The sequence below is a fragment of the Lepidochelys kempii genome, chromosome 2, assembly GCF_965140285.1.
Source record: "Lepidochelys kempii isolate rLepKem1 chromosome 2, rLepKem1.hap1, whole genome shotgun sequence".
Taxonomy (NCBI): Eukaryota; Metazoa; Chordata; order Testudines; family Cheloniidae; genus Lepidochelys; species Lepidochelys kempii.
Genome location: NC_136381.1, coordinates 248,652,741 through 248,665,801, shown reverse-complemented (window position 1 = coordinate 248,665,801; position 13,061 = coordinate 248,652,741). Strand labels below are relative to the sequence as shown.

Here is a 13,061-nt window from a genome sequence, read left to right as displayed (position 1 = left end):
TGATAGTGTACTGGAAACCTGGATCACAGTATTTAACATTACTGTCCAGTGTCATCACAGACAGATCTTCAGCTGCTGAAAATTGACATATCTCCATTGGCTCAGTGGAGCTCCACTGATTTATGGTAGCTGAGGATCTTGTCCTCCGTGTTTAAGTGGTTATTGACTTTGGTGCAGAAACACAATACTACTCTTATTCTTGAGCTGTATACCTTAGTCTTGAAGAAGCAAAAGGGTGAGGGCTTGTCTATACTACCTGCCGGATCGGTGAGCAGCGATCGATCCAGCGGGGGTCGATTTATCGTGTCTAGTCCAATCTAGACGCAATAAATCAACCCCCAAGCGCTCTCCTGTCGACTCCGGTACTCTACCGGAGCGAGAGGCGCAGGCAGAGTCGACGGGGGAGCGTCAGCCATCGACTTACCGCAGTGAGGACAGCACGGTGAGTAGATCTAAATACGTTGACTTCAGCTACGTTATTCTTTCCCCCCCCAGCCCCCGAGTGTAGACCAGGCCTAAGATGCACACAGCAAAGAACCAGAGTGAATTGCAAAGAAGAGAACAGAAGTAAAGAGAAAGATACACAGAAAGAAGAGACAGACTGAGAAGAGACTTTACTATACAGGAGGTCGGATAAGATGATCTGGTGATACCTTCTGGCCTTAAACTTTATGACCTTATGAGACTTGGAAAGATTAAAAATGGACACACAGAGAAAAAGGAAAAAGCACAGCAGTGGTCCAAATGCATTTGGTAACTTGGTCAGCCACCTGAGTTTTTGGATTATTCAGGCAGCTCTAATAACTCTTCCAGTTGTAGTCTTCTACCAAATAAAAAGAAAATTAAAACAGTATAAAGTGACAAAACAAGTTCCAAGGTCCTGTGGCTTAAGTTTGCAAAAGACTGGGTTTTGTTATTACAAATAAGATATTTGAACCAGATTCTCTTGTGGGTACCTGTTCCTGTGACAGTACAGAGGAACCAGAAAGCCATGCCCATTTGGCCATATGGGAATTCACCTAGCATATAGAAGATTCAGAGCTGTCATGACTGGCTCCTGCATCCCTTCCCTCTCCCCCTGCTCCGTTCCCCCCTGAGCTTGGACATATGTTGTCAAGTAGTGTAGGGTAGAAGAGGCTGGGGTCATAAAGCCACACAGGATCTGGCCCTTTGACCATAAATTCAATATGGACCAAAACTTTATTATTCATTGATATTAATATAATAGTACCACCTAAAGGCCAATCAGGCTTGGACCCCCGTTGTGCTAGACCAACGGTTCTCAAACTGTGAGTCAGGACCCCAAAGTGGGTTATAACCCTGTTTTAATGGGGTCGCCAGGGCTGGTGTTAGACTTGTTGGGGTCTGGGCCCGAAGCCAAAGCCCAAGCCCCACTACCCAGGGTCGAAGCCCCCACCAGGGGTAGCAGGGGTCAGGCTTCGGCGTTGCCCCCACACAAAGCTCAGGCTTTGGTCCCCCCTCCTGGGGTTGTGTAGTAACTTTTGTTGTCAGAAGGGGGTTGCAATGCAATGAAGTTTGAGAACCCCTATGCTAGACACTGTACAAAGAATCTCTGCCTCAAGAGTTTTCAGCCTAACAAACAAGACATAACAGATGGATGAGAAGAACAAACAGCCTGGGGAAACAAAAATAATTGGATGTGCACAGTTCTTAGTCAGCTCAAATACTGTAGATTCTGTGACAGAATTGGAGCTGCTCTGTAATAATTTATGAATGCTGTATATTGACCTAGTTATTGGGATGGTCACTGTAAGAATATTAGAGACAAGGTAAGTGAAGTGATATCTTTTATTGGTCCAAGAGACTGAGACACGGGGACGCTGGGGTATCTGAAGAAGTTAGGCCTGCCTAGATTACCATCAGGGATGGTAAGCCTTTAGGTAAGGCAGACATGCATGTCAACTATTTTAAAATTCTTTTTCTCTAGGTGCTTTGTTCCCACAGTTTAAAATAAACAATAATTTTGTGTTGAGGACTCTTTTGTCACTAATTCGCACTGGTTACACCTTGCTAAAGGGAGGAACTGTAGGTGCTAGAACTCACTCTGACCTGCTCGGTAAGCACAACTGACGCACTGGACACTGTAGCCCAGAGTTTGGTCTAAGAGAGGGAGAACTACGGAACTGCACCACAGGCTAGTTGAAGGCACCTTATGGGGTACACTCAGAGAGACCAGAAAGGGAACAGAAGTGTAGCTAACCGTGTAACTGTGACAGACACATAGCTAGAAAAATACAAACACAAAACAGATATTTGCCACTGATTACAGCTCAGACCCTGCACAATTCAGTCATTCACTTGACTGCTGCTCACTTCTTCTTCTACACACAGACCAGAAACAGTAGTGGCTCATAAACATCATTTTGGACCTTTGTGGGTTTTTTTAATAAAATTAGTAATGTTCTTGCACTGCATTTGTTGTGAATGGAGAATCATTTACTTTATTTCACGTTAACATCGTTTTTGCCTGGGAATAACAAATTACACTTGGGCAAACATTTCATATACCAAACCAAATCTAACTAGTGTTTCTTCTGTCTGCAGATGACTTAATTGCCTAATAGCCTATTGTACATTCTTTGCTCTTGCCAGTGTAGTTGAGAGTGGCCATTCCAAGTTGGCAACCTCAAGCACAGGAAAGAGACAAGTTATTACCATAACTGGGGAAGCTCTTGGGGTTTCATGTTTGGTGCATGAATTTCATTGTTCATGATTGTCCTGTCTCCTTCAGATTAATTAATGCACTGTGTTATATTCCTAGCTGCACTCTATACTATGGTCTGTATGAGTAAAATTGTTGAAACTAGCAGTTTCAGAGTGTGTAAAGCACTATGCTCTCTTAGATTGGGACTGAAGGTAGAGAGTTCATCCTGTATCTAAAAGTACCAGTGGCAGGTTAGTGGTCAGCTTTGAGAATCTTTTCGGAAAATCCCTCTGCAATACCACTACACTCAGACTCCTCTAAGCACTTACACGGTGGAGAACCTACTAGGGAAACAACCTGAGTTTGGAAGGAGGTGTAACATTGCACAAGTTAAAAAAAACTTGGCAACTGCTATGATCCTAAATCAGTTAATAAAATGTGTATTTTTTTACTCCCAACTGTAAAAAAGGGATTGGTAATATTTAGATTGAAAGACTATTACTTAAGGAGTTCTTTTGTGCTTTGTGTGCAGGTATATGTCTCGAGTCCATGGTATGCATCCAAAAGAGACCACACGTCAGTTGAGCTTAGCAGTGAAGGATGGTCTTATTGTTGAAACCCTGACTGTGGGATGTAAGGGATCAAAAGCTGGTATTGAACAAGAAGGATACTGGTTGCCAGGAGATGAGATTGTGAGTATAATATCTAGAAGAAATTAAATCATGTTTCCTGGTATGTTGACATGGAGCCTATTTGAATTTCCATTAACAGTTATTTATAGATGATCTATTGATGTTACTTGTGAACAATGAAATGATGTTTTATAAGCACAGTTTTATTATTTAAATCTTGCACTGAAAAGATTTTTTTTTAAAATCCTCCCTGTTCCATAGAAATCCTGCCTTGTAGGGCTCTAGATCCGCTGCCATGGAACACTGTCTGTGGCTTTACCCAGTTTTGCTCATTTACTCCTTTCTGTGACATAACTTCACCTCTCCTATGGTCATATGTGGAGATTCTCAACCCAAACCTTACTGGTGTCACTTTGACTCCTCTGACATCTTCAGATATCCAGAGTGATCCTTAAAGGAATATATCTTTTTTAAAAGATTATATTTTAAAAGGAGAGCATTGATTTGAGGGTGTTTTAATCTGAGGGGGAAAAATTAGCTCTTTTCAAGGAAAAATTGTATTTATATACCCCCAAGCCAACCCCAAAAATAATGCAACAATAACAAAACCTGTGTTATACCAGATGTCTGCAAACAGTCTGGAAATCTATTGTGGTATACTTTTTTAGCTATAAGCCTCCAAAAATTGGTTCAGAAAATATATACGGTGACTAAATCTAATTAATCAGGTTGAAAGACTAGCTTGGCTGTTCACAACATTTCTAATTTCCTGCCTAAAAAATTGCTGTGTTTTTAAAGAGAGGATGGTAAATATATAGGTGCAAAATATGAGAGACATGCTGCTAACAGTTATTCTGAATGCCTTTCTTTTTATTTCTTAACAATGAAGTAACTTAAAAAAATTATTAAAAGTCTCACAATGGCCACTGTCTTCATGGGTCATTCAAACAATTCTGGTACTTCTGCTACTTCAGTAGCAACAATTAATTAACAAAAACTGGACCCAATCATGCAAGCCCCCTCATGCAAACTCATAACATTGGAATTAATAACTCAGGTCATTGGAGTTTCATACAGATGCGCTATCTTCACTGCAGAGTTAAGGCAAGTTATTTACACTTGAGTTAGTCAAATGAGAGTCGCCACACTGCAAAATAACACTGGGACTGCCCAGAGTGATTGGATTAGCAGCACAGAGTGTTTGTGTTAGCAGTTGATGGGTTGTGCTAACTCGAGCTGTAGTTTATATCTCCTGACAGGTCAGCCAACATGAGTTAAGGGTTTTGTGTGTGGATGGGACTTGAATTAAGGGCAACAATCAAGTTAACTCAGCAGTAAAGATAAGCCCTACAGAGGGCTCATAGAAGCCATGTTGGCAAGAAATGGAGCTATATGTGTTGGAGGAATTATACACAAACAGAGCCATATTGATTTCTGTTCCATTCCAAATACAGGAAGTAAAATATGTCTTGGACAAACAGAAATGTCTTAGCAGAAGATCCTGTAAATGGCTTAACATGCTAAACTCCGCTGACCTCACTAGAAACTGAGGGCACTCAGGCCTTGTACTATCAGATTCTAAGAGTATGTCTGCACGGCGATAGAAGACTCACAGCACAGCCACAGTCAGTTGAGCCAGGCTCATGGGCCTTGGATTGTGGGGTGCTAAAATTGCAGGGTAGACGTTAGGGCTTGGTCTGGACCTCGGGCTCTGAGACCCTTCCCCCTCGCGGAGTCTCAGAGCCCAGACTCCAGACAGAGCCCAAACATCTACACTGCAATTTTATCTGCACAGCCCAACCCCTGCAAGCGTAAATCAGCTAACCCGGGCTCTGAGACTTGGTGCCACAGGCTTTTTTTTGCAGTGTGGACATATCCTTAGAAACTTACGGAAAACTTGTTGAAGTCAATGGAAAGACTTCCACTGACTATGCATCACACACACAGTCAGTAAAGAAAAATTGTTTCAAGGGGTTAACAAAGAAAACTCACTCCCAGATATAAAAAATTACTTTATATGTCATTTTAGCCATTCTGTTTTACAAACTTTAGGCCTGAATTTAGGCACCTAAATCTATATGAAAACACAAATAAATGATCTGAGCTTCAGAGATGCTAAGCATCCACACCTCCCTCTTATATAGGTGCCTAACCATGGATAGATGTGCCTAACCTGAGACAATCAAGTTAGAGCATGTTAGCCTTAGTGCATAATGTGGACTGATCACTTTTTAAGTTATTAGTAGTAGTAATAATAAGAAAGCAAATCATACAGATTACGTAACAGCTACTATGCATGGACAAAAGGTTTTGTTTGATAACCTGCAGTATTAGTTTGCTTATCTGTATCAATCTAATTGTTCTATCGAGTAGACTGACATAACAAACTCTGGTAAAGCTCTTCTTAATAATGTTATGTCAATGATTGGGTTATTCTGTGAAAGGATTAAATATTCTGTCATACAGTGCTTGACGGTTCTATCATAGATCAGTGGTTCACAGCTTTAAGGGTACTCTCTGAAGTTTTATGAAACTGTGTTAATATAACACTTTAAGGAAACTTCAGTGCATTTAGAAACACTGTGCAAAGACCTGAAATAGAGCTGCCAAGATGTATGGAGGGGTTGTGGTTATGACGAGGCTCTTGCTTCAGAGGTGACCTTTTTGGGTAATGTTTAAAAAAAGAAGTAAAAAGAACTTTTATTAAAATGACAATAGTGTTCTGAAAAACTGACAAGAACAAGGAAATTCAGATTTAAACATCAATGAAAAATGTTCTCTCTCACATATATATACATTTATTTAAGATCTTAAATCAATAACAAAGCATGACTCAGTGGACAACATTTCTGAAAGTTGGTACTTATAACAAATTAGTTATGTGAAAGGGTTAATTGCACTTGTATTGTTTGGTATGTTACCCATTTTGCGTGTTTGCTGGGCATTGACACAAATGGTATGGATCTAACATAGCAGCTTTTTCAAAATGCATCCTCATATTACACATAAATACAGTTGTAAACAAAATGGTTGATAATAATTTCCTCATTTACTTATTTGCCAGGATCTTAGTTCAGAATTCTGCATTTCCACTGCTACAGTTGATGGCACTAATGCCTAACTCAGTGTAGCACCTTGCCTTGTTTTGGGCACTATTGTTGTCATCACCTTTTGCAGAAGAAATGTGGAACTCTGAACTCAGGTAATAGTAGTTTACAGTTCACCACTAAAACATTATTTCTGTTCTTAACACAAGTGCCTGGTAAGTAATATTATGTGCTCTTCTCAGTCCTAGCCAAAACATGCAGTGTTAATAATAGTAGTAACACATAATATACATATAATAATAATTTCCTACATCACAGTGGTGTTGAGGATTATTTAGTTAAAATGCTCTGAAGTCCCCAAATGAAAAGTGCTATATAAATGCAAAGTAAGCACATTATTTGATATTAACAAGACTGAGTTTTCTTACTTTTGTTGATTTAGGAAACATTTTGACAGTCTAAATCCTTAATGATAGTAGTTCCAGTGATTTGGTTACTGTCAGTGGATAACACAACATGGAAACACAATTCTTGGCCAAAAAGAATTAACAATCAAATGTTAATTTAGTTAGGCAGTATATTTAGTTCATTTGTATCCTGAAAAAATAGTGGTCTGGATCATCCCTGATGTATTACATTGAAGTCAGTGGAATTACACCAGAAATACATTTTGCTCGGTGATTCTAGATAAGGTTCTTAAAGATGATGTGCCATGCTTACTAAAAAGCCACACTCCTTTTATTGAAGATTTAAAGCAGTTCATAAACGCCATACACATTTTGTGAATTTTACAAATGGTTTTCCTAGAGGTTATTCTTAATGTTTTAAATGTAAACTCTTTTCTACAGGGTTAAAGAATTTTAAGACTAAATTGGCCCATAGAGCGGGATTCTCTATTAAAAAACAAATTTACATTTATTCATAAAGCCACACAGTACTATTCTTACTTTAAAATGGAGATGTGTTATTGGAGAAGGTCTGGTTTGTGCACTTGCCTAGCAACCGCAGCTCAGTTGACACCAGTGGTTTGAAGTTGTCGTTTAGTGGCCAGATTCTCCGGTGGTGTAAATAGGAGAGGCCCCACAACGGATTATAGTGCTTTGTGCCATTTCACTGCTGCACAGACAGTGGAGGCAGGAAGAAGGCAATGTTCTTGAAATGTCACTCTTTTTCATAAAGGGCACTGGCTGGCTGATTGTGCTCAATTAATTGCTGCCTCCAGCAGATGGAGACAGCTCTCTTGGCTGGCTAAACCGGTTTATTCTGGTCCCCTTTTCTCAGAAATTGAGACCTGCAAGAGTGACATGGGAAGAAATAATTTTGTCCTTTTCAGCCCTCCCTCCACAACTCCAGACCATTTACCCTCACACCTTTTCCTTCTTGTCAGTGTGTGTTAGTTTAGTGGAGAGTGCTTTTTGGGGAGAGGCAGCTCAGAAGCTGCAGTGTTTCAAGCATACAATAGGAAACTGAAAACCATGAGATTTTCCTCTTGTACAAATGCTTCTAGACTTGCTGACTCACTTCTGGGCTTTTCTGACATTTGAAATAATTATTGAAATCATATATTTGTGTCTGGAAAATAAAGTTACTTATTCAAAGTGACTTCAGATAACTTTCAGTATCAGGTAAGCTAGGACAAAATCAATTTATGTAATCTCCCGCTGCTTTCTTTACCATCACTTTCACAGCTGCTATGACCAATTGCTGTAGCATTGTCAGAAGCCCTGAGATTTTCAAGGCAATTCTGAGAGTCTGAGGAAACCCCAAAAAGATTGATCATTAGGCCAAATGCATGAGATTAAGGTAGTATGATTTCTTGCCATGTCACGCTTGCAGGGATCAATTTCTGAGAAAAGAAGACTCTAGTTGTGACCTGTTTTAAATGGTCTTGGATGAAGCAGAGACCATCCTACTTGCCAAGCCTATAGGAAGTGCTTCAAGTTTTCACAGTGGGCTGGCACTGGCAGTTCAAGCCTTCCTGTTGGACTGGTTATAGAAGCTTGTACCTCCACTAATGTGCAAGTAATTCTGGTTACTGCTTTCTGCAGAAAGGGGCAGAATGGGATTGAGCCTGTTGTTCAGCAGGATGTAGTCTTCTTTAGACTCTCTTTCCTGATGCTAGATTGTAACTAGACCTCCCTCCACTCTGGGGCCAAGTTTAGTTCTCAGCTAAGTACAATGTTCCTTTTGGAGCTTAAATAGAGAAAGTGAAAGCATAAGCCAGCTCTTTGATCCAGGCAACCTTGGTTGCAGCGTGGGTGTGCTTTCAGTTGCATGTGCCTCGCTACCTCATTGACATGTCTAGAACTATTGCTGTAGTCATGTTCTTATTCTTTTTTTGGCTTCTTAGCATTGGTCTGACTGGATGGTGGCCACGCGGGATAGGATCTTTTCTGGGGATGGCCCTGTTAGGGTACAATGTGTCACATGGCTGCTATCTGGTAGGTTGAAAGGAATTTCCTGTTTCTCTAAGCCATCTCTGTTCTCTGGAATCTGAAGTCTTGGGTGGGACTGGCTGATCTGAAGCCAGATCTAGTCACGGAAATGGTATCTGCAGAAGTCAATTTGAGGTGGAATCTTTCCAGATGGCCTCCCAGTTAAATGGTAAAGTAAAGATGTTCTTCATATTTGGTGACTTGGTAACTTGAAGTGTGGATACTCTCACTCACTCTTGGAACCTCAGCTTAGCACGTATCTTTCACCTCCTTCCCCTGATTGGCAAAGCCTTTCAAAAACTATGAAGTTCAGGCCAAGAGTCAACCTAATAGCTCTGAAGTAGCCCAGAAGTCTGGGCTTCTGGAGCTGTTGAATCTCTCTCTAGATCACTCTCTGTCTTTCCATCATGTAAGACCTTGTGGCTCAATTTACTAGAGGGATCGCAGTCACATAAATCTAGTGTACCTGAAGAGAAAGAGATTTTCCAAGCAGGTGATTTCCATGCTGTTGCAAATGCTGAACCCGGAGCATTTTCATGGACTTGTGTCGGGACAGGAAGTTAAATCCTTTTAGATGTGACATTCCTGACTTACATGCCTTTGAGGATGGGCTGGTTAAAGGCTTGAACACCAGCTCCCAGAATATCCAAGCATCAGCCGTTTTGGCCTTAAGAAGCACAGTAGAACTCTGTGAATTCCTACCTGATGGGTGAGATATTTTAGAATTGCTGATACACTAAAGCCAAGACCTATTCCCTTTTAGGCATGCAGGACCTTAGCATGGAGCTAACCACATACACAAGTGCTCCTTCTGAACCCATGAGAGAGTTCTCAAGGAAAGCCTTCAACATTAAAACTGCCTTTCCAGTGGCCATCCATTCTTCCAGTAAAGTGGGGGAACATTGAGCCCTCCTGTGCAGGGATCCCTACCTGGCATGTCATCATGATAAAGTACAGTAAAGAGAAAAGCTATTCTCCATTTCCTTTCCAGATTATTTCCCCTTTCCATTTGATTCAAGAGTGCTTCATTTCCTTATTGTGTCCATTGCCACAACATAGGAAAGAAAGTGCCTGCACACAGTCACAACAGTCTCTAAAGTTTCAGTGCCATGTTGGACTTGAGACTGTGTGAAGGAAGCACATACTGCTGGGAAGTTCTTTCTTCTACCATGAATCTTCTAGAACATCCATCTCTACCCCTTCAGCTGAGAGAGGAGGTGTTTCCTCTGTAAAACTGTGTAAGACATCTCCCTGAGCATCTTTACTACTTTTCTTAGCTTTGGAAACTCTGCTTTTAGTAGGTCAATCGTGCATGTTGTAATTTGTTAGTGTCTCATTTCTTCTTGAAAATTGGTACCCACTCTGTCTGTCCTGGAGTTGGAGGCTGCTGTTGGAGTTCTCATGTCCCATGGGTTGTCTGTGCTGGTTTGAGGGACTTTGGGAAATAATAGTTACTTGCTGATTTGAGAATAGATTTTTCAAACTGGTGCTTAAGGGTCTAACCAGGTGACTTTGGTTGACATTAATGACTGTTACATGGCTCTGCCATTTATGTACTAGTTTTAAAAATGGGCATCTTGGTTTCTTCCTTTTCCTCTGTGCCAGTCCAGACACCTTACTCTGTTTTTACTATGTTTGTGGAGCTGTGACTCCATACTTTTCTGGGAGTGATGTATCTTAATATAGTATTATGCTAGAGGCTGGTAAAACCTCACTGAAGCTGGTGGGTGTAACGGCTACCCTTGATTCAGGATAAATATAAAAAGGAGGGCTGTCGATTATTTGCAATTAACTCAAGAAATTAATCGCAATTAATCACAGTTTTAATTGCACTGTTAAAAAAAAAACAGGTTTCAGAGTAACAGCCGTGTTAGTCTGTATTCGCAAAAAGAAAAGGAGTACTTGTGGCACCTTAGAGACTAACCAATTTATTTGAGCATAAGCTTTCGTGAGCTACAGCTCACTCACAGCATTTTCCACTTTTATGCATCCGATGAAGTGAGCTGTAGCTCACGAAAGCTTATGCTCAAATAAATTGGTTAGTCTCTAAGGTGCCACAAGTACTCCTTTTCTTTTTGTTAAAAAATAGAATACCAATTGAAATTTATTAAATATTTTGGATGTTTTTCTACATTTTCAAATATATCAATTTCACTTACAACACAGAATACAAAGTGTACAGTGCTCAGTTTATATGATTTTTATTACAAATATTTGCACTGTAAAAATGATAAAAGAAATAGTATTTTTCAATTCACCTCATACAAGCACTGTAGTACAATCTCTTTATCGTGAAAGTGTAACTTACACGTGTATATATTTTTTGTTACATAACTGCACTCAAAAACAAAACAATGTAAAACATTAGAGCCTACAAGTCCACTCAGTCCTACTTCTTTTCAGCTAATCCGTAAAACAAACAAGTTTATTTACATTTATGGGAGATAATGCTGCCTGCTTCTTATTTACAGTGTCACCTGAAAGTGAGAACAGGCGTTTGCATGGCAATTTTATAGCTGGCATTGCAAGGTATTTACATGCCAGATATGCTAAACATTCGTATGCCCCTTCATGCTTTGGCCACCATTCCGAAGGACATGCTCCCATGCTGATGACGCTTATAAAAAAATAATGCGCTAATTAAATTTGTGACTGAACTCTTTGGGGGAGAATTGTATGTCTCCTGCTCTGTGTTTTACCCATATTCTGCAATATATTTGATGTTATAGCAGTCTTGGATGATAACCCAGCATGTTGTTCGTTTTAACAACACTTTCACTGCAGTTTTGACAAAATGCAAAGAAGGTACTAATGTGAGATTTCTAAAGATAGCTACAACACTCGACCGAATGTTTAAGAATCTGAAGTGCCTTCCAAAATTTGAGAGAGACGAGGTGTGGAGCATGCTTTCAGAAGTCTTAAAAGAGCAACACACTGATGCAGAAACTACAGAACCCAAACCACCAAAAAAGAAAATCAACCTTCTGCTGATGGCATCTGACTCAGATGATGAAAATGAACATACGTTGGTCTACACTGCTTTTGATCGTTATTGAGCAGAACCCATCACCAGCATGGATGCATGTCCCCTGGAATGGTGATTGAAGCATAAAGGGACATATGAATCTTTAGCACCTCTGGAGCGTAAATATCTTGCAACGCTGGCTACCACAGTGCCATGCAAATGCCTGTTCTCACTTTCAGTGTAAAAAAGAAGCGGGCAGCATTGTTTCCTGCACATGTAAACAAACTTGTTTGTCTGAGCAATTGGCTGAACAAGAAGTAGGACTGAGTGGAATTTTAGGCTCTAAAGTTTGACATTGTTTTATTTTTGAATGCAGTTATTTTTTGTGCATAATTCTACATTTGTAAGTTCAACTTTAATGATAAAGAGATTGCACTACAGTACTTGCAGTAAGTGAATTGAAAAATACTATTTCCTTTGTTTTACAGTGCAAATATTTATAATAAAAAATAAATATAAAGTGAGCACTGTACACTTTGTATTCTGTGTTGAAATTGAAATCAATATATTTGAAAATGTAGAAAACATCCAAAAATATTTAAATAAATGGTATTCTATTATTGTTTAACAGCGCAATTCATCGCAATTATTTTTTTAATTGCTTGACAGCCCTAATAAAAATCAATTAAACTTCTTTACGAAATAGATAGCTTAAACAATGGGAGCTACCATCCAAAACTCAGGCCACATGCAAGGCCAGTCAGGAATCTGAACTACGTGGAGTAGGGGCTGAATGGATGTTGTTTGAGGGAGCAGTGTGTATGAGGAAAGCAGCAGAAACATCATAGAAGCACACAAAGAAGGCAGCAAGGAATCTCCAGAGACAGCTAGAGAAGCACTTATAGCATGACCTCGAGGAAAAGCCAAGTGAGGGAGCTTTTGGGTAGAGTGATGGCTGGAAACATGCTTGGAACTGCAAGCAAAGAAACTGTCTCCTGTTGTTTGATTCCTACCGTGTTTATGGAAACAGACCTTATGTGTGTTCTTTTTAAATAAACAGGATTGCATCAAAAAAATACCTGACTCATCATCAATTTCTCTTCATAATGGAAACAGTCAGCAAGACCCCTCAGTTTTACCAAGTGCTTGGGTCAAAGGGGGTAGCAATAATGTGTATGGCTTGGGAAGTCTGTAACAGAGCAGGATCAACCAGCAGGGTCTTTTTCTAGGGAAGTTTCATCATTAGAGCTTCGCTTCCCCCCGCCCCCTTTCCATTTGCTGATTGAGTCACTTGTACCCGCTGTCTGAGTTAACATT

The 13,061-nt window shown here is 40.0% G+C and overlaps 1 protein-coding gene across 15 annotated transcripts in view; it reads left to right on the top strand.

Annotated features, from left to right (window-relative positions):
• Positions 1-13,061, top strand: part of ZMYND11 (zinc finger MYND-type containing 11) — a 160,675-nt gene that overhangs the window by 106,357 nt on the left and 41,257 nt on the right. For all 15 annotated transcript variants that reach the window (XM_073334522.2, XM_073334521.2, XM_073334520.2 and 12 more), the window contains one exon: positions 3,198-3,357. In XM_073334522.2, the coding sequence (XP_073190623.1) occupies positions 3,198-3,357 (160 nt within the window). The remainder of the gene's footprint in view (positions 1-3,197; positions 3,358-13,061) is intronic.